The sequence below is a fragment of the Maniola hyperantus genome, chromosome 4 (assembly GCF_902806685.2).
Source record: "Maniola hyperantus chromosome 4, iAphHyp1.2, whole genome shotgun sequence".
Lineage (NCBI taxonomy): Eukaryota > Metazoa > Arthropoda > Insecta > Lepidoptera > Nymphalidae > Maniola > Maniola hyperantus.
Genome location: NC_048539.1, coordinates 4014496 through 4036991, shown reverse-complemented (window position 1 = coordinate 4036991; position 22496 = coordinate 4014496). Strand labels below are relative to the sequence as shown.

At 39.2% G+C, this 22496-nt stretch overlaps 1 protein-coding gene across 7 annotated transcripts; it reads left to right on the top strand.

Annotated features, from left to right (window-relative positions):
- The first annotated feature begins 379 nt into the window (after positions 1-379).
- On the top strand, positions 380-20796 carry MBD-R2. 7 transcript variants are annotated; one of them, XM_069509751.1, is made up of 18 exons: positions 380-712; positions 896-1092; positions 3117-3539; positions 4240-4375; positions 5125-5384; positions 9341-9793; positions 10567-10832; positions 11737-12096; positions 12683-12946; positions 13214-13308; positions 13475-13778; positions 14515-14620; positions 14737-15564; positions 16726-16877; positions 18005-18216; positions 18607-18935; positions 19852-19995; positions 20531-20795. In XM_069509751.1, exons 3-18 carry the CDS (start codon positions 3167-3169, stop codon positions 20656-20658), a joined length of 4410 nt encoding a protein of 1469 aa, XP_069365852.1. In that variant the 5' UTR covers positions 380-712; positions 896-1092; positions 3117-3166; the 3' UTR covers positions 20659-20795. The 7 variants fall into 7 exon arrangements, with proteins under 7 accessions (XP_069365852.1, XP_069365851.1, XP_069365850.1 ...); XM_069509750.1 differs by having other exon boundaries at positions 886-1092; XM_069509749.1 differs by lacking the exon at positions 896-1092.
- The last annotated feature ends 1700 nt before the right edge of the window (positions 20797-22496 follow it).

Here is a 22496-nt window from a genome sequence, read left to right as displayed (position 1 = left end):
AACGTGTGTAGCCGGTGTAACTTGAAGCTTTAGACCTAGTATATAGTAGATAATCTATGCTTTAGACGCTTCCAGAGAGCGCTTGCCGTACGATCGACATAAATCGAGCCCAATGAGCATTGCACGCGTGTGGAAGCTGTTAGCTTGCGTACTTAAGATAAATGACTAAGTGGTGGTAGGTATCTTAATATGTTATTAATCTATGATTTACGGTCTGTGGTGTCTGCGAAGACTCAAAAAAGCTAGAACCCAGAGCCGTAGCACCAAATGGAAAAATGGTGTTTGCACTTTGCAGAGTGATTACCTAGGTAGTACCTATGTCTTTATATTAATTAAAACGTCGTGATTATATACTCTTTGATTATTATCACCGACCAGAAATTAATTATTATATTCTTTGCTTTGTAATCTGTGTTTTGCAATTTGCATCGATCTTATTTTATTGCGTGCTGCAAGATTTGTATTTACTATTTACGACGCTATTTACTCAGCGTGCTCGTATTCAATATTATATTTTTCATTTCCAGCTTTTGCTTTTTGAATTAGACAAAACAGTATACTTATGCAGTACTGAAGTGACAACTATGAAACCATATAAACCCAGCAAATGTAAACAGTTTTTGTATTGTGTTTCATAATACTTTATTAAATAATAATAGAGGCTAAAGTGAAGCTAAAGTAATAGGAATAGCCTGTGCTAAATAGAATGCAGGTGAGTTTCATTAAATAAAACCAAATCTTATAACCTGTAGAAAAAAACTGTGTAAAACTAGAGGTATTTGGTAAACCATCAAACCAAAATGAGAATGTGTACTAATACTACAATTACTGTGTTTGGCTAACAACTTTCATAAAATAGGATGGCTGTAAAAAAATGTTCTATAGAAAATTGTAGTTCTACATTATCAAGACCTGAAGATATTGGTGTGACATACCACAAGTATCCTAAAGATACACGAATACGTGAGACCTGGTTGTCTGCCACACGCCAGACTTATAATAACATAGATAATTATACATATGTGTGCTCTCGCCACTTTTGCAAAAGTGATTTTAAAGTGTATCAGGACTCAAAATATGCCTTGAAGTCAGGTAGGTATTTAAAATGTATAAATGTTTAGTTCTGGCTATGATTGATTTTTTTCTAATAGAACTTAGTTTTTAATTTCTACATTTTCATTTTTCTTGCCTTCATATTTATTTAATCAAAGCCATTGACATTGGTTTTGCACTTTAATTATTGTTTCTTGTCTACTTTTTAAATGAATGCTTTTTCTGGATGCAGTTATTTGTTTGAGCATAAGTACCTAGTTATTATAAATACTATCTATATATCTATAGATACTATCTATAGATAGTATTTATAATGGAAATCACTCACGGTAGTTTACACGCTAAAATACCTAGTTATTAGTAGCAAATAAATGTCACAGCAGATAGAAAACCTATAATAATATTTTATTAATGTAAATACAATAAAAATCATGTATAACAACATCTTATCTATTGTAGAATTACTGAACTGTGGTGACAAAAACATAGGTCCCAGCTATTTAAAGTTGTGAATATTTTCATTAAGATCGTAACACTTAATATGCAATAGTGGGGCCGATTCTCTAGTACACAATCGCTAAACTAAACTAAATTAACAGGTCTAAATCTAGTGCTTTCCTTTTCCGCAAGCTACATTATGAAAGGGATAGCAATAGATTTAGATGTGATATTTTAGTTTAGTTTAGAGATTGTGTACAAAGGAATTAGCCACAATATTACAACTTGACATAGTTGATGCATAACCCCCCCTTTCCTACTCTTCGTTTGTCATTTGATGTTCCAGTGGCAGTAGGTTTCAACACAAAATCGATTTCCTATAAGTGTGAATCAGTACCCTTATTATTAATGCGAAAGTGTGTTTGTTTTTGGTTTTTCCTTCAATCATGTCGTAACGGTGCAACGGATTGACGTGATTTTTTGCATGGGTATAGATAAAGACCTGGAGAGTGACATAGCCTCATAGGCTACTTTTTATCCCGGAAAATCAAAGAGTTCTCACAGGATTTTTAAAAAACCTAATTCCACACGGACAAAGTCGTGAGCATCAGCTTGTTATTTTTTGCTGGCTACTGTAGATGTTATGATTGTTCTAATTTGTCATATTTTGATATTTTCTAGTTTTTTATGGTTTGATATGTCTTGTGATCTGTGTTTTGTACTCCACAAATTTTTCAATGGTTTACCCAACCCAATCATCATGATCAACCCATCGCCGGCTCACTACAGACCACGGGTCTCCTCTGAGAGAGGGACACCATGTTGGCCATGTGCAGATTGGTAGACTTCACATACCTTTGAGAACATAATGAAGAACTCTCAGGCATGCAGGTTTCCTCAGGATGTTTTCCTTCACTGTTAAAGCAAGAGATTTAATTACTTAAAACGCACATAACTCTGAAAAGTTAGAGGTGCATGCCCGGGATCGAACCCCCAACCTTCGATTACAAAGCGGAAGTCCTAACCACTAGGCTATTACAGCTTTTTTTACACACACATAACCAAATAGCTAATTGTATATTTCAAAAATTGGCACAATTTCATCATTTTGATAATGAATTGATAGTTGTGTAGAATAATTAATATTCATTCACTTAAAGTTGCTTTTCTTTACTACTAATACCATTTGTTTGGGTGGCTGTCGCTTTAGCTTTAGCAGTTTGTTTCAGAAACTTATGTAAACTGCTAAAGTTTGGAATGCCCTTCCGGCGTCCGTATTCCTGCCACATCGGACCTAAGTACCGTCAAGGCAAGAGTGCATAGGAATTTTCTAGGCAAACACTATCCACCTAGACTTCTCATGATTGTTTTCCATAAGGCATGATTGTTGTCAAGTGAATTGAAACAGCATCCTGTATTAAAAAATACTTGAGTGTTAGTAAATCTTTTACTTGACTTAAAAAAGTAACATTCAATTGTAAACTTTTAGTTTTGTTTCGCTACTTTCTATGGATGTATTAATTACTGATTTTGAAAACCTCCTATGCTCCTACATTGTACAAAAGTTACAAGTTACAAAAGTTAACGTAAGTAATTTTAATTATATATTTTGATTGTTTTATTAGATGCTGTGCCATCAATATTTTCTTGGACTCCAAATATAATATCTAACAAAATGGACCCAGAATCAACCAAAGAATCAAATTCTGCAGAACAAACGCACAATACTTCATCGAGCAGTAAAGAATCTGAAGAAGAAAATGTGGATGCTATACAAAAATATATAGACAAACAAGAAATTGATATACAAAATAAAAAAAACGAGGATGAAACACAAGAAAAGGCAGATATGGATGAAAAACAAAATTCAGAAAATCCAGAATTCCCAGAAAGGCCAGAAACTATAGAAAAAATAAATGTTATAGACCAAGTTGAGAATGTGGTATTACGTACAAGAGTGATGGACATGATATTGAGTGTATCTGAGGACAAAGCTGATTCTAAGAAGGACATAAAACCTACATCTAAGCAGAGTGTGAGTCCAAAAGGTAATTTCTTGACTATGTAGGAGTATATTGTAACTTCTTAAGTAAACTATGAGTAACTTGTCATGTGCATTGATGAAAATCTATATAAATATAGATATCTATATAAAAATATATGTATCCATGTAAATGTATAGATTTCCTGATGAGTATTGAATATTTGCATGCTAGATATGTAGTAGAATATGATGGTTGGTTATACTTAGTTATAACTTATTGTAAACATCCGATGTACTCATATTCAGCTAATAAATTCTATTCTTTTCTATTCTATTCTATTATTTAGTATGTACAGGCAACATCATACAATTTGACATCATACAATTTTTCTTCTTCATTATAAATCCCGTGGGAACTTTTGTTTTTTCGGGACCAAAAGTAGCCTATGTTCTACCCTGGATTCAAGCTATCTCTATACCAAATTTCGTCGAAATTGATTAAACAGATGGGCCGTGAAAAGCAGACAGACAGAAAGACACATTTTCTTATTTATAATATTATTTATTTATTTAATTTATTTATACTTTATTGCACACAACACAAAGTAAACATTGGAAAAACATACAAGGATCTTAATCTAATAGCTGTAGCATGCAAAGGCGGCCTTATCGCTAAAGCCAAAGCTAAAGCTAAATATTAGTTTGGATTTATAAAGCGTAATGCATATCTAAGTTTTTATAACCTGTGCAATTATATTTTATAGGTAATAGCATAGCATTATCAGTGGGATCAAAGGTGGTAGCCAAAGATTTTGCGGAGCTCTGGTACCCAGCAGAGATAGTGGAAGTTGATCATGATGAGATGGAAGTGTTGGTGCACTATGAAAACGTATCCAACAAGTAAGCATAGCTTTCAATAATTTTTAAATACATATTATCAAAAATTACGGAACCGGCAGGATTCGAACCTGCGTTTCATCACTTTCATGGGATCGCGCCAGACGCTCAGACCGCTAAGCCAAGGTTCGCTCGCTGCCAGTGACGAAATGTGTGATATGTATGTTCACTCAGAACTGAGGCGACTTAACGCCATCTAGTAGCGACACAGTTATCGAAACTACTTTGAAAATATATAAATATAAATATATCTCTTAATGTTTCGCCCTAATCCTTTGAGCTATGTCGGTCGCTTTTGTTCTTCTTCGAATTTGATGAACAGAATATACAGTACGCGGCCAAAAGTGATGAACATCGATCTTTAGAAGGAGATTGTCGTTGGAGCCGACAAAACGTCATATATTTATATGGGTATGAGTGACAGAGACAACGCTTTACGTGCGTGATAGCAGACAGACAGGACAGCGCTCTCAAGGCGCACTGGATGTCTGCATTAGTTAATAAGTATATTAATTATATTAACTAACATAGAATAAGTTTCTTACTAACATACATTATATTATAATATAGTTACTAACATAGATTAAGATGGTTACTAACATAATATTGTGGGCCTTTGATGTCTGTGAAATAAAGATTATTTATTATTTATTTATTTACAAGGAAGAAATGTCATTCTAAAGGCCGATGTTCATCACCTTCGGCCGCGTACTGTAGTTACTTGGTGTTTGATATAACTTGTTATTCCTCAGACATGACGAGTGGATAAACATAAGTAGTCCCAGACTTAGGCCTATAACTAAACCATCGACACTGACAGAGACACCAGTATTGACACCTGCAATCGCAGAAGAGGCTCCTCCTCAAGACCAAGTAGCTCCAACGGAACCAGTTCAGGAGATCAAAGTAGAAGACAAACCGAAATTACATTTTGTAGTTGGAGAGAGATGTTTGGCCCGATGGAGGGACAATCGTAGATTTATTGCTACGATTGCTAATGATTTGAGCAATGGTAAGCATTTTGGAATTTGAACAGTGACTGATAGCCTAGTGGTTAAGACGTCGGCCTCCTAGTCGGAGGGTCTGGGGTTTAGATCCCGTGTATGCCTCTAACTTTTCGGAGTTCTGTGCGTTTTAAGCGACCCGTGCTCTGTAGTGAGTGGCAATAGGTTGATCATGATGATGATGATCAAGCATTTTGTTCTGAATTCGTTTTTGCATGTCGCAAATTTGCATGGCTGTTTTCAGTTTAGTGTACGGGAGCGGTGTGCAGGCTCGACCATACCAAAGGGGAGATCTCCCACCGAGCGGTTGGTTGTGCTCGGTAGCGCCAGCTGGGCCGACGGTTGTATCTTGAAACTTCTATATATAGTCCAGATTGCAGAACACTCTGTTATTGCGAGTACTGTCGGCGGTACATTTGTTCGGGACTATGTCATCGATTGAACAGCGCCATCTAGTTTCTATTGTGGCAACCGCCACATCACTCCCCTCCGAGACGAACGCGTAGTGTGAAGCAGTGAAGAGAGGTGGCGTTGTAGCGTGAAGGCGTGTGAAGGAAGGGCAATGGCTGCTAACCATCCAGAGAAGCGGTGGACCAGGACGCTTGTAGCTGGTGATGGAGTGCAGAGCCATTGTGCCCCGAAGCTGTGGCTACATCCGTCTTACAGGCCTCGATGTGCTTGCTGTTGCTGCTTGTAGACTTGGAGTTGGAGGAGACGTCGGGCTTGCGGTGTGTGATCCAAAGGTGTTGCGATGTATGCGATCACCCTTGATCACGTTATGTGCGCGCAGTGCGGTGGTGTGCGGTTGATCTTCGATGACGTCGGCTGTTGTAGTGTGCGACCATTCTTGATTTCGTCGGTTGTTGAGGTGTGCGACCGTTCTTGATCACGTCGGGGTCACCAGAATATGTGGTAGCACGGAGTATGAATGAAACGGCTGCTCACATATTTACAAGATATAATTCAGGATAAACACAATTAATTTAAAACACAAACTGGTTGTCTCCGACCAGACGAAATCAAGAAAGCTGGAGCTCGGTGCTCGACACATCACGATTTAAATATTAAAATTTAAAGCCTATTGGAAGAAATTTCTCGAGTGTAGATCTGTTTTCTTCCGTTTAAAGTTTTTGGTAAATTTTATAAAATATTGTAATTTTAAAATGTAATTAAGAATAGCAATAGTAATTAGTTTTAAGAGTTTGTAGAGACACGTATAGTACGCGACAGGTCGAGATGGCAATCAGGGTATGAGGCGGGCAGACGCCCCGCATATCAGCACAGCGCCTGCGCTCGCCCGCACCGGGCTGTGTGGGTGTGCGGGATGTTCCCACCCTGAGGGCCATCTTGATCTTTCGCGGACTATATTTACTCCAGTCACAAGTAATTCTGCTGTTTTTGTTGATATAATGCTGGTACACAAGGTAGTGACTTTGGTCGACAGCGACTCGCTGGCGAATTGTGTGGACGTGGAAATAGTGGCGATCGCGATATTTCTGAAAATACAGCGATTGAATCTGATATCCGAAATCTCCAAATCTGAAAACTCGTCTATTTTTCTTTTTTTATCGTTTTCATACATGTATGTTTGCAAACAGCTACTAGCGCTAACAACACTTTGCCTTTCGTCGGACATTACTATAAATAGAGCTCAGGCAAAACAGACAGGTGTGTACCGCAAAACAAAGACTGATAGATCGCTATACAATTTGTATAAATAAACGTCTTTTCTTTCTTTCTTTCTTTCTATCAAGTCGCTGTCGATCAAAGTAGCTACGTGTATCTAGACCTATTGTGGTATATAGTGGTGATGTGGTGTTGGAGCCATTTTTATTAATGTATAGTTTAATTTGTTCTATAAATTTACATATTTTATAATTACTAATATAATAAATAAATCTTAATGCAATAAAATTTTAGTTTTTTTAATTATTTCTAATTTAATTGATAAAAGCTTATTTACATGCTAAATATTACGCATAATAAATGCTGATGGATGGATGGTTGCTAGTCCCGCAAATTGCGAATGCGCGTGGCCGCCATTTTAGTGAAGTCAGCACTAGACTGAAGTTTTGAGCTGATGGTATATTTTATTTCGGCTGATGACGTCAAAACGACGTCATATCGATGTTAATGAGACATGGTTCCAGAGCAATAGCAATTTGCGGGACTTATACATTGCCGCAAGAAACACTTCTTGCAAAATGCGGCTGATGACGTTTTCCGCAACTCTATGGCGCGTCCGATGCCGTCAACGCGTATTTGATGATAGCATTCGTTATATTTTGTACTGAAATTTTTTACGCTCGGGTGACAGGGCACCTTGGACGATTTAACCTATGGACTTGTAACGCGCCTAATATTACGAATAAAAATTTCTGTCACTTTTGGTGCGGGACGAGGAAACACTACATAGACAACTTGACACACTCACTCAACAAAGGTTTGTGTCATTATTAACACACACATATCTAAATCTTCAACACTACTACATTTTACGCACACTAATAAGTTATATACATCAACATACAAAGTTATTACGAGTGTAAGACAGTCAAATTGATTTGCGATGCTACCGTATCGATATTTTAAAATATATCGATAGTTTTTCAGAAACAAAAGTAGAAGTAAGAATTTATTACTCGTATTTAATTACTTAAAACCAGTGTTTGGTAAGCGTAGCGTATTCTTGCATACATTCACCTCACTTAATAGGTAATTATCCCAAAAACTAATAATGCAACGTAAAAATAAGAAAAATATTTATTTAAAAAATATGCACATACTTTTTTACTTATTTTATATCATTTTTAATCTTTTGTATTTTTTTATATAACGAAATTTTCATTTAAAATTTCGATAGTGAAAATGTGCTTATTAATGACTTATATTATTATATAACACACACACACACACACACTTATATTATTATCACAGAAATCGACCAGTTTTATTACAAGTATAGGTAGCGAAAAAATTGTGGTAATTAATAATAACTATTCTTTACTTGACTTGAAGACGTTAATTTAGTCGTTAATAATAAAGAAAATGTTTACATCGATATCGATAATCGAACCGCAATCACTATCGTACTACTACGTAATTTCATGCTGTTCACGCGTATTCAAATTTTAACCTAATTTGTATTTATCGAGGGTTGCAATTGTTTAGAAAAAACAAAATATAGTCTCGTGAGGAGTATGACTCGTTTCTACCGAATTATTACGTACTCAATTACTGAATCGGTAAAGTTCTCGATTGTTATTTTATTATAATAATTTATGTAATTTAATTTATAGAAAGCGTTTATTACACCAAAAATACTTACTTATGAAATGAAATTCCATCTTTTTGTAAATTTGATGTGTTTGATTTGTTCTTGCACTCACTAACGGCACAAACAGGCATTTTTCACCCAGCGTGTAAGACGTCGTCACACATCGAAAACGATTCTGACAATGACAAAATCGATTCCGCAAACAGTGTTTATAAACGCAGTGGATTAAAAATCCATTTCTATTGACAGAGGGGAATAATCATGCGAGGCGCGTCCTTAGGTTAAATCGTCCAAGCAGGGCACGTATAATTTGCGTGCATTATTATCGCATACAATCGAATCAAGTAGCATCAGGCGGCAAATTCAAACTAAATTTGAAATTGGAATTCGCCAAAGACGACAAAACAATGTTTTTATTGCACAATAATAGGTATTCTATTTTTAAAAATAAAAAAATGTTTTTAAAAATAAAACGTGACGGCCACGACGCCATGATTAATTATTTGGCATTTGATTTAATTTTAGCAATTGCTAATTTATTTTTTAATGCAAAAAACTGTAATAATTTACGATATTACTATCCTATTATAATTAGGTAGTATAAAATTATTTAACACGTAGGTAATAGGGTAAGAAATAAGTAATCAAATTCATAATTTATTAACTTATTTGATTTTTTATCAACAGGCGTTTACGAAGTCATTTTCGACGACGGCTTCCATTGGAAGTGCAATACGTCTCGATTGTACAAATTAAAAGATTCAGGAAAGCATTCAGAGTTTCTATCCGTCGACACATCCATGCCTCCGAAACCCTCTACCCCTTCTCCGGTCCAAGCAGGGGCCGGACCTAGCACTGCATTACCCTTAAATCCAATAACCTCTACCCCTATATTCCACACCCACCTCTTTGACCCCACCCGTGACTATTTAGGGCCTAAATCCGAACGTCGCGAAATGAAACGAAAGCTAAATATCAAAGAAATTTTTAATATCGGCCAAAAGAAAAAGAAAAAAGACACGCCGCCAAAAGAAAAAGTTGCACGGGTTGTAAAAGAAAAGAAACCAAGAGTACTTCTGCGAAAAATTAAAGAGGAATCAGTCGAGGAAGTCAAGACTGAAGCTAAAGCTGAGATTCCTGGTAAGTGTTATAATATCAATACAATTCAATTTATTCAATGTAGGATTTTGGATTTTGAAAAATGTTAAAGTAAGCACGTCAAACATGCCAGCCGCCGACTGTGAGCAAGCATTACACAGTTTACTGCTTTTCCATAGATATTCCACTTTTGGCTCACACCAAACCGACAATATGCTTTTACGCAAAGACATAGTCGCTGATAGTAGAATAGATTGTATTTTATTCTTGGCTGCTGATTATTATTGTTATACTACGCCATGACACGTCACGGACGCAGATTGTAGGTCGATTTCGTAAAACCTGCATCAATTATTATTACAATCTCAATTATTGTTCTGATTGGCTGAATTTCTGCGATTCTTGTTGCAACAATGCATTGTAGCCAATAGTGAGCGGGCGTCAACCAATCAGAGGTGATTGCGATCGTGTCATTGTAGCTGTCATTCTACCGCAATCGAGCAGCGGAATACGGCCTACGTATACGTAGTACGTAGCGCTACGTATACGTAGCGTATACGCCTTACGTAGCGACAACATTGTCGGCATCATCATCATGATCAACCCATCGCCGGCTCACTACTAAACACGGATCTCCTCTCAGAATGAGAAGGGTTTGGCCATAATCCACTACGCTGTACTACTACGCTGCACGCTGTGTACTAGGCCGAATGCGGATTGGCAGACTTCACACACTTTTGAGAATAATATTATGGAGAACTCACGCATGAAGGTTTCCTCGCGATGTTTTCGCTGACATTTATTAAAATTTATAGATGCTGTAGCGTCTATCATTGGTACCGTCGCGAAAGAAGAAGCGGCAAAACCGACAGTACCCGAAATAAAGATGGAACCAGACACAGAACAATCGCTTGACAAAATCGAAGTGAACAAAGAAATTAAACTTGAACAATCTGAGGTACAGGAAGGAAGTGATAAAATTACTTTAGACGATCTGGTTGATAACCGTTCAGTAGCTAGCACAGAAATCGAGATACCCGTTGACTTAGATTTGCCACAACCTACACTAGATATGGAACCTGTAAGTGTTTACAATTAATAATGTTCCTGTACAGAAGTTAATATTTCGCACATTGAAAACAAAATTAGCACTATCCAAGAAGGGGCAACCCTCCACCTCCCATGGCCCCACCAACCTCGGTTATATGGGCCGAATCGCGGGAGGGCGCCCGTCCGGTACTTACTCTTGCTTAGCGTTTTCCCAAGAAGGTGCAACCCACCACCTCCCATGGCCCCACCAACCTCGCGGTTATATGGGCCGAAACGCGGGAGGGCGCCCGTTCGGTACTTGCTCGGTGGCTCTTTCCCGGGGCGCCTTCTTGACTCCCTACAAATTCTTTCTATCCTTTCTTTGTCCCTTTTTGTCTTTCTCCCCTTTCTGGGGCAGACGTACACGAAACGCAGAAGAAGGGGCAGTTTGGATTAAAAAGTACTCGACAGGTCGAGATTGGGGTATGAGGCGAGGGGAGGCCTCGCACACCCGCACGTCATTCGCGCTCGCCCGCACTGGGTTAGCGCGGGGAGCGGGCGAGCGCGGGTGCTGTGCGGGTGTGCGGGGCGTCCCCACCCCGATTGCTATCCTGACCTGTCGCGTACTATACATAAGTTGTAATTCTGTGGGAAAAAACAGGTATTAAAGACTCTTTTTTCAGTATTTTCTATTATATATGCTAGATGACACTAGTGTCTTATTATACTTTGTCATTTTAGGCTCAATAACTAAAAATCTTGCGATATTGAAAAATCGATATTTTGGATAGGTATAGTTTTGCTTTAAATGTGCGATTTTGTTGTAACACGTTTTTTATTAATATGCTTTCTTGTTGATCTGTTTGTTTGTTCAATACAAATGCAATCGATTTGAAACTAATTCTTCCCGATAAGCTGGCGACTTGAAATTTTAATTTGGTTTATTGAAAATTTAGGATTTAGAAGAAGAGGTGAAATTGGAGAATTTTGAAAAACCGGACGAAAGCAAGAAAGAAGTCATAGAGAAAATGAAGGAAGTCATAAGCAAGCTAGAGGTTGGACTGATCAAAATCGAAGATGATCATCAAAATCGAGTCGACTCTCCGAAACCTGAACCGAAAATAGAACTGAAAACAGAATTGAAATCAGAGCTGAAATCTGATTTGGCACCTGAGCCAGAGATTGAAGTGATAGAAGTGAACCCGGCTGCATGCGAAGTCGATAAGGTTGATAAAGTGGAGCCACAAGAAAAGTCGAAGAAAAAGTTGTCCAAGATAAAGAAGAGTAAAAAGTTGAGGCTGCTGCAGGAGAAAAAAGTTCGTTTATTTATATATTTATGTTGTATTTTAATTTCGAGTCTGTGTTGATGTGTGTGTAAAAATTTACTACAATAATACACTATTAATTGGCGCTTAGCTATCGATTTTCTTGGACGAAACAAACATCAAAGTCACTTAATATGACGTTAGGTCTAAGACCAGCCATACACAGACAGCTTGAAGCAGTCAGGATGGACTGCTTCAAGCTGCGACTGCATATTGAACGACAGACTTCTACGTACGTACATACACGAACCGCTCAAGCAGTTGAAACTGTTTCGGGCGGTTGGGCGGTTAAGCAGTCGCCTGGCATACACTGACTGCTCGAGCTGTCGACTGCTCTCGCGCAGTTACCTCCGCCCGCGCTCCTCATTCCACGTAGCGCACGTTTCCCGCCCGCACGCGTCGTTTAAGCTGCCATCGAGCAGTTAAGCTAACTGCTCGATGGCAGCTTCAAGCTGTTGACTCTGACTGCAAGAGCGGTCCGTGTATGTTGATCACTGGCTAACCGCTCGAGCAGTCCATGTATGGCTGGCCTAAGGTTAAATTTTGATTTTAAAAATTGAAAGTATAAAAATTACAGGTCAAGAAGCAAGTGGAAAAAGTAAAGAGTGAGTTGGAGGAGATGAAACGTCAAGTCGAAGAGATGAGAAAACAGATGCTCCTCAAGACAGAGCTGTCGTCGCCGGTCGCGCGTCCCAGCGAGATGCCGGAGAGCTTCCTGCTGCCCGGCGAGTGGTGCTGCAAGTGGCGCGACGGCCAGCCAGTGGGCACCGTCAGCGAGATCGAGGGCGATTGCAAGATGGACGCCAACAACAGGGTGGCTTTGCCGCGACGCAGTGTACAGGTAACGAGACTGAGCAGTCGTCGCGCTGTTCAGGACGTTGAGCAGCATATCTGTTAGCCGCTATAGGTATAAACTCCTTGATCGCCTGTCGTGTGTAGTCTGCGCTGGAGCTCGCTGCGCCACATGGAGAGTATCTTAGTGAGTACACGTTGAATGTTGTTGCAAATCCTCCTGTGCTCAAAGTAGGCCTTCCAATCACACTCGGCCAGTAATCACTTTATTTCAGGACTGGACTGTAATGTACTATTACTTAATTTTTGGTTGTAGGTTGAAGATAAGAGATTGCCTGAAGGCTGGTCCAAGCACATGGTACGCCGCAGACTGGGCCAGTCGGCCGGGAAGTGGGATGTGGTACTGGTCAGGTACGTTGTTTTCATTTGATTTAACAATTTTTTTATCCTATATCCATTCAGACGGCTGGACAGACAGACACTCTCATTCATAATATTGGAAGTAGGTATGGCCGAACATAGATTTTTTAGACGTCAAAAAATGTAGAGGCTTAATACATTTAATTTCTTATTTTAGTCCAACAAACCATCGGTTTCACACGAAAAATGACATGCGTAATTACTTAGAATTAAATCGGAGCGAGGAATTGAAACCCTACGAATACGCGTTACTAGATTTCGGGGTCCACCTGAAACTATCCCGACGGATGGGCTGGTACACGACCACTGTCGACGGCAGTTCAGACCCGGTAGTAAACACGCCTGTAAATACCATGTCCCCACTGGCCAAGGCGAAGAAATACCGAGTTTACAGAAAGGATGACAGGAAAGAAAAGAAGAAGAAGAGAAAGAACCAGATCGCTGCATTCCGACGAAAAAATGTAAGTTTGCGCGACGTTTTATTTATTTCAGTCAACGACTTTGAACAACTGATAAAAGTGGTCTTTCGAGTCGAGCGTTTGTAACGTCGGTGGCGCCGCACAGTGCCGTCGCAACAGAGCAACAGATTAATGTAGTAGGCATAATCTCTATAATATAAAAATGAATCACTAAATGTGTTGCTCGTCGCAAATCTCGAGAACCGCTGAACCGATTTCGCTAATTCTTTTTTTATAATATTCCTTGAAGTACGAGGATGGTTCTTACGGAGAGAAAAATTTAAAAAAAATCTGAAAAATAATCGACTGTTAGGCGGTACGAAGTTCGCGGGGGCAGCTAGTAGGTATAATATATAGGGAACGTGATTCGGCGCCACTGTCGCCACAGACACTCGACTCGAAACTCCTCTTTTACCAGTTGTTAGAACTCTTTAATCATTTTAGTCCTATTCTATCTAGAGAGTTTTATTCTCACAGCTCAAAAAATCTTCATCTTATTTTCAACGAAAACTTTAGATTAAAAAGTGGGATTTTGAGCGTCCCACTCTGGGTGCTGACGGGGCGCGTTCTGAAAGGGCTAAAAAAGAAACATCTGGCCACACTCGTTTGCATTGCGGTTTTGAGTTTCGGCCCTTACACCAACTTTCGACGAAACAAATCATTGATATAATATCGAATTTTACGCGTGTTGTTATTGTTGCCATGACAACTGAAGCAACAATATTTCCATGCCTTTTAGGCGTCCTTAGTTACTACAACGGCAGGAACAAGTGGCCAAGCATCTTTAGGCTCGACAGAATTCGAAGCTACACCTATGGAATATCCCGCTCTTGAAGATGGATATGGTATGTTTGTAATATAGTATAATATGTTTATAATTAAATGCTATGTATATCGTTAGCTTGTACATTTCCTATATGCTGCATGGTTTAATTCCTTTATGTTTCGTACACATTTTCAGTATATGTTGGTTCACTGAAGGTTCAAATACTCGAAAACTTGTTACGGTGCCCGGCCGAGGGCTGCTTTAAAAACTTCCGAAACAACACCTTACTGCAAATGCATATAAAACATTACCATAGAGAACTGAGAAAGATGTTGGGAGCGACGCCGAAAGTTCTAGATTTAGCGCAACAAAGAACTTTACCTACAGAACTGGAACCAGTTAGACAGCCGGATTCTAGAATATTGAAAATTAAAATTTCGCGACCCCCAAAACGTGTCGAGGATCCTAAACCGGAATTAAAGGTGTCCTCTGAAATGAATGTTGATGTTGAGGCTACGATTCCGACAAAAACGGACCCGCCAATACCAAGGTCACAAGATTCGCCGAAACTTCGCCAAGCATTAGCTAATAAACCGCGGGTCAAAAGGCCTAAAGTTTTACTACCGGTCCGTCGACCGGATTCTGAGCCGACTCCTGACGAATTTGAAGAAGAATCTCCAGCACTAGTTTACGATGACGACACCATGGAGTCTACGTTAGATATAATGGAACCGCAAGATTTCGAAACTGCTATCTCAACGCATACCGTCACAAGGCCGATCGACGTTTTTGGAAAGAAGGCGGACAAGAAACGTAAATGTTTCTCGACTGCTCCTAAGAGACCGGCCAGTGAGGAAGATGAATGGTTTGGAATGAACTCTGATGTAGAAACCAGGTCAAGTTTCCCCGGTTCTGGTACTCCGGATTCAAAAACCATGGATAAAGTGATGAATCATCAACTTGCGGTTTCGTCAGAATCTGCTGAAGACCAGAAGGGCGCTAATACGTATATGTTTACGGAAAGTAAGTACTGTTGTGCAAAATTAATAATTTTTATAATTCTAACGGTCATTTATTTATTTATCAATATTTTATTTTCACCACCAGCAATGGTGTTTGTAGTTTGGATCGGTCATGGTCGCTTGATAAAAATAACCTAATGAAAGTCAAAGTTTTTAAACGGCGAAATATTAATAATCAATTAAATTTGATTACATATTTGTATTTGTCTAGATATTGCATGAATTTTGTTTTAATTTTGCACATATTAACATTTTTGGCAAATTATTATATAAGTACCTTATATTTAGTTGCGCTATTCTGCAAGATTAGTTGCGAATTTTTATAATATATTATGCATCTTGCAAATTGCCTGATAACTTTAAATACGGTTATAGGCAGCATTTCCACCAGGAATATGTTGGGCACGCCGTACACAGCAAGAGATATGCGTGAAACTCACTATAAGAATCGGTACATTTTTAGCGTAGTTCATTGCTTCATTTTTTGCCACTAGTGCTATGAAAATGAAGCATTACTGCTATACGATACGTGTGCGATAACTTGACGCTTGGGCAAATATACAAAAAAAAAGAAGCTAAAAATGGTAAAAAAATTGGCGTTGCTCACGGGTAAAACACTCGTTAAACATTCGCACTCTCGGTGGAAGGGCTGCCTAAAGCTACGGAAAAATCAAGCAGAATTACGTTATAATGTGGCCTAATATACGCGCAGACAATACGCCGAAGATAACATTATGTTGGATAGAAGCAGGCATTACTTTACTGACGTCCGTGATACACAAGGAACAACAAGCTTAATATGCTACAACCCACCAAGACAGACAAATCTGTATGGCGCGTGGTGAAAATCGGAACTAATGTTGCCGTCAAGCCTTTGTTCTCCAACAGCGCCCCCTGTCAATGTCATTCAAGTCCCAAGAGAGTCTTGTCGCACTGTACCGTGCACCGTCCGTCCTCAGGAACGGCAAGCTACGTTTCCTGCGTATATATCACAACGTGCAGAGTGCAGACGTATTTACAGTACAGATTTTTCTGTGTGGATTATAGCGAATTAAGATTATTGTTCCTGCCGAAGATATAACAAATTCCGCTACATTGATCCCTAGAAAATTGGCCAGTAAGAAAATGCTTTGGTTAACCCGTCCTCAATTTATCTTTTTAGCTGGTGAACGTATAAAGATCGAGCACATGAGGCGGGAGGAGATCATCAACTGCCACTGCGGCTTCCGCGAGGAGGACGGGCTGATGGTGCAGTGCGAGCTGTGTCTGTGCTGGCAGCACGCGCTTTGTCATAACATACAGAAGGAGTCCGAGGTAATTAGGAAAACAAGGAATCGAAGCTTCTTAACGCTTCGAAGCGACCGCGACGTGCACAAGAGGTGGCGCAATGCATTTTCGATTCATACTCTGAGATCTATAGAGCATACTTTGACTATGCTCAGACTTAAGATTGAGTTAAAACAAGACAGATTTATGTGAGAGATATAGCTCTGTCTCGTTTTAACTCTGTCTTAAGGCTAAGCTAAGTCAGAGTGCGTTCTACAAATCTCCCATAGTGCTTAGTCTAATCGCGCCCGTAGCGCGCGCCAATCGCTTTGTAAATGATCCTCGGAAGAGATACATAAGCGAAAAAATGCATCAAGCAGCGCAATTTGTATACAAAGCTTCACTTCTGTCAACTGAAGACATGACAATAGATGTTTTAGAATACCCGGTTCCACGACATCTAAAGAACTTCCGAGACGGTCAAGCGGTTTGATGCCAGTGTAATTTTGTTTTGCTTGCTCAAGCAGTTTGATACGCCCGTCAAGCAGCTTGATCCAGCAAAAGGTACTTTTCTCATTTTTCGAACAGTCTGAATGTCGCGTCAAGTAAAAATTGCGTCAATCATCAGTCATCAAAACACGTAAATGCTTGACTTCAAGCATCAAGCTAACATTGAAAACATTCAACATGCTTGGCTCAAGCAAAAATCTGCTTGCTTGCCATCCAGCCGCTTGACTGTCTCGGAAATCGGAAGCCCTTAACGAGTTTTGTTTTTAATTTTATGCGCATACGAACGTCACAATTATGCAAAAGAAAATAGTGCTCACTAGCTGATGCCCGCTACTTCGTACGCGTGGATTGAGGTTTTTAAAATTCCTGTGGGAACTCTTAAATTTTCCGGGATAAAAAGTAGCCTATGTCCTTCCCCGAGTTGCAAGCTACCTCTGTACTAAATTTCGTCAAAATCGGTTGAACGGTTGAGCCGTGAAAAGCTAGCAGACAGACAGACAGACTTTCGCATTTATAATATTTAGTATCGAGGATTATGCTCTTTTATCTATAAATTCGATTTATAAAATTGTTTTTTTTTTGTTTGTTGTTGTTTTTCCACTCTATATTATTATTATCAGTTGGGCAAATATTTCTACTAACAAATTTTGCTATTCCCTCATCAGGTTCCAGAAAAGTACACCTGCAGTATATGTCTCAACCCGAAGCGCGGGCGACGGTCCAAGCGCTTCCTTCACGATCAGGACAGATTGTACGAAGGCCTGCTGCCCGGGGCGAAGCCCTGCGAGTCGCTGAGGAGGTCGCACGAACTGTCGGGCAACCTGCTCCGGATACAGGACGCCTTGCATGCATTGAGAGTCAAGTACTATGTTGCCACGTAAGTGTATCTTTTTTTCTAGTTTTCTATGTTGATATTGATATCTTAGTTTCAAAGCGTGACAATTTTGAAACAGGTTTTTATCAAACTTTTTTACATGCTTTACCACGATCATGCGTAATGGCAATTAGTGATGATGTGGCTTAAGATGGGACACGTTTGCCTAGAAGATGCCTACTCACTCTTGTTTTAAAGATACCCTCATTATAACAGCTGGTATGAAACACTAATCTTTGAAGAGTATTCTAAACCCCTAGCCATGCGTATAAGGAATGATGACGTATAGCGTTTCGTACGTGTAGAAGGCATGTCAACGACATAGATAGATAGTCCGAAGTTTCTCTTAAATTTTTCAGTTTGGAACTAATAAGTTATTTTTTAATGATTCAGTAAAAAGGACCATCCAAAACTCTACCTCTGGGCGAAAGACTGGGAGAACGCCGAAGTGAATTTCACTCAAGAGAGACTGAACTCTGACTACTCCGACCTGAACATAATAATCAATAACATCGGCAAAGAGAACTTGCCCATCAAACATGAAGACGTGCATTTAGACTTGCGGGCGCCTTTGACTGATGATTTGGACCACGATAGGTTTAGTCAAAGGGACTCTTCCAACTCCTTGCTGAATCTCACGGCAGCTCTGTCCAGTCCTGGAGGTACTTTGGATCTGCCTATTACTACGTCTGAGTTGGAGAGATTGGCTAAGTCTGTACAAGGTGAGGAACTATCATTATTTAGTAGTTTGATCTGTAGGATACTCCGTCTGTCTGTCTGCCAGCGAGCTGTATCTCATGAACAATAATAAGTAGAGGTAAAATTTTCGCAAAGTGCTGCTATAACAACAAAATATAATAAAAATTTTAAAATGGCTGCCTTGTAAATTAAAAAATATATAATATGATATCTTGTACGATGGTACGGAAACATTCGCGTGGGAGTCCGACTCGCACTTTAGGCATTATAAATCGGAACAGTTACTTCATCGGCAAGTAACTTCAACAAAAACTTGCCATGATCCAAATGCGAAAATGCCTGTGAAATTCAGAAGAAATCATGACGGCACTAAAAATTGACGTAAAATTGCCACAACAAACGCCTGTCAAGTGTGTCTGTCAAAACAAAGGGAAAACAAACTATATCAGAGCTGTTGAAATTAAGCAGTTCTATAAACCTGTACCACTAAATACACTGATGCTGCAAGAATTTCAATGAATTACAATATTTACAAAAAACCACGATTAACAACATTTCGATTATTGCAGTATGATAATCACATCGTCCATGTCTGTGTCCAAGGTAGACTTCCATGATGCGCGGTAACTGACGGTAACTAACTGACGCGACAATGCTTAATTTATGGCGCGCTTCCGAGCCCCCCGGTCCCCGGAGCCAGTCGATGTCATACATTTTCATATCCAAACCCGCCCTCTTGTTTAAATGATGTTCACTGAATGCAAATTAATGCTGATCGCAAATCTCGAAAACATCTGAACTTCCTTGAAGTACGAGGATGGTTCTTACGGAGAGTTTTTTTTTTTTTTTAATCCTGAAAAATAATCGACTGTTAGGCGGTACGAAGTTCGCCGGCGCAGCTAGTTTCGTCATAAAACTGAAAGTTACACGTTTCTACAGAGCAAGAAGTTCGTAACGTATCAGCCCCGCAGCCCGAAGCGGCCATCGAGAATGGCGCGTGTCGAGAGCGCCTGTTGCGCCACGTGCAACGAAGCCAGGCGCTCATTGACGCCAGGCTCGACTCTATAGAGGCACAGGTCGCTGGTGAGTGAACAAACTAGGACTTCTCAATTGTCATAGCTCATCATGAGACGGTCAGCGTCAGCAGCTTTTCCCAGTCTTGCATAATTTTCTTTATTTTTGAGTATTTGTTGGGTCCCCTCCCTTACATATCATCAAACCACTTGGTGTACTTTTCCGGCTATATTAATTTCGAGGTCAACCGTGGAAACTCGTAGAGGGATCCTCATTGTAGATGACTGAAAAATGAAACCTTCCTCCGTGCGACGATTGTCATGAGCATTCGTTTGCATCAACATCTCACTCCTCTCAGAGTGAGAGGCTGCCATTACGCTGGCAAAATGCAGATTGGCAGGCTTTACACACCTTTGAGTATATTATGGAGAACTCTCAGGCGTGCAGGTTTCTTCACTATGTTTTCCTTCATCGTCAAAGCAGGTGATATTTAAACGCATAACTGAAAAGTTGTAATGCATGCATATTTCAACAAAGAATAGGCCTCCCAGTAGATCTTGCAAACCCTAAAATATTAATTTAAATGAAAATGAATCTTTTGCAGAGTTGGAGTCTCAAGATCCCTCTTTCGAAGACGATGAGACTGCAGACTATTTCCCCCGCACCAAGCAAACTATACAGATGCTCATGCGGGACCTCGACACTATGGAGGAGCTGGGAATTATAACATAATATAACAAAACTAGTCTAATGGAAAATGGAGTCTTGCTTAAGCGTGTAAATTAATTAAACTTTATTGATTACTGTATATAGAAAATAATTAAGAACCAAGAAATAAATAGTGGCATCCATATAACATTATTATTATTTACCCACATATTATTACAATATTGTGTATAGGTTTACTTAGCGTTAAGTATTGAATATTTCATATTTGTAATTATAGTAATCCTGAAGAGATTTTGATAAAAATTTGCCAATAGATACAGTAGCTATGTCCTGGAAATCAATACTTATAATAAAACTGTAACAGGTCAAATTCTGTACATTGAAGATATTTAGAAAATTTTTTTTCGAGGGCACTCTATAATCGATACTGAACCCAAAACTGTAATTTTTTACATTTTTGTCTGTCTGTCTGTCTCTCTGTCTGTGTCTGTAGCACGGCCGCGCATCACGCTGAAACCACTGAATGGATTCCAATGAAACTTGGTACGATTTGAGGTCATACTATGAGGAAGAATATAGGATACTTTTTATCCCGAAATTCAGCATGGTTCCCGTAGGAGAGGGGATGAAAGTTAAATTGTATACTGAGTTGTAATTCATTAACGCGTAGTCCGTCGTCCATTCTTTTTTTGTTAGAAAGGGGATATTTTAAAGATTGTTCCGTAAATATTTCAAGGTCATCGGTTTTTAACCGACTGTCAAAAAGGAGGTGGTTTTTTTTCTACATCGATTTTTTCGAGGTTTGTGGACCGATTTGCAAATTTTTTTTAATCAACAAAAAAGTTTTCGTGGTGGTCACATAAAAAATTCTGGATTCAACTCCTTAATCCTGATGCTGCAAAGTACTAAAGTCCTAAATCGTGGGGATTTTAGAATTTCTGATAGTGAATTGATATTTTAGGTATCAAGCAATGGCTTCACGATGACACTCCCATTCCGAAATACTCCACCCGAGCGAAGCCGGGGCGGGTCAGCTAGTTCTGAAATATATTCTATATAGAGAGAGCCAGCGCGTGCCAGACCTTCGTTATTTTATAAAAGCTGAAAGTTTGTTTGGATCATGGTGGCTTTGGTCGAAAAGGTAAGTAATAAACGTGTAAAAAATCTTACGTCAAAGTATTAATAATATTTTTTTAATAGTATTAGAAACATTAGAAATCACATCATGCATTGCCAGACACTTAGGCTGAGATTTATAGAGCGCACTTTAACTTTGCTCAAACTTAAGATTGAGTTAACACGAGACAGATTTATGTGAGATATATAGCTCTGTCTAAAGTCTAAGCAAAGGTAGAGTGCGCTCTATAGATCTCAGCATGAGTGTCGTGACAACCCCCTACCCTTAAACTTTTAAACAGGGTGACTGGCAGGGGACTGCCATAATACTAAGTGTCTGGCAATGCATGACGTGATTTCTAATACTATTCTGAAGAAAACATAAAATATACTATACTAGCTGATGCCCGCGACTTCGTACGCGTGGATTTAGGTTTTTAAAAATCCTGTGGGAACTCTTAAATTTTCCGGGATAAAAAGTAGCCTATGTCCTTCCCCGGGTTGCAAGCTGTAGCAAATTTCGTCAAAATCGGTTGAACGGTTAAGCCGTGAAAAGCTAGCAGACAGACACACTTTCGTATTTATAATATTAGTATGGAGTATGGATATACTTTGATGTAAGACTTTTACACATACACCTTTATTACCTGTTATTTCCCAAAGCCCACCATGATCCTAACAAACGTTCCTCCCAGTGTTGTGGTCAATACACAGAGAAACTTCAGGTTTTATAAAATACAGAATGTCCATATTACACTATGCTCCACCGAAACAATGGAACTTGA

Excerpts from the sequence above, each read along its gene's own strand:
- MBD-R2 (XM_034985181.2), top strand. The coding sequence starts at position 861 with ATGGCTGTAAAAAAATGTTCTATAGAAAATTGTAGTTCTACATTATCA. Across the intron at positions 5,385-9,340 it reads TGCTAATGATTTGAGCAATG|GCGTTTACGAAGTCATTTTC; the intron begins GTAAGCATTTTG and ends TTTTATCAACAG. Across the intron at positions 13,309-13,474 it reads TGGGATGTGGTACTGGTCAG|TCCAACAAACCATCGGTTTC; the intron begins GTACGTTGTTTT and ends TTCTTATTTTAG.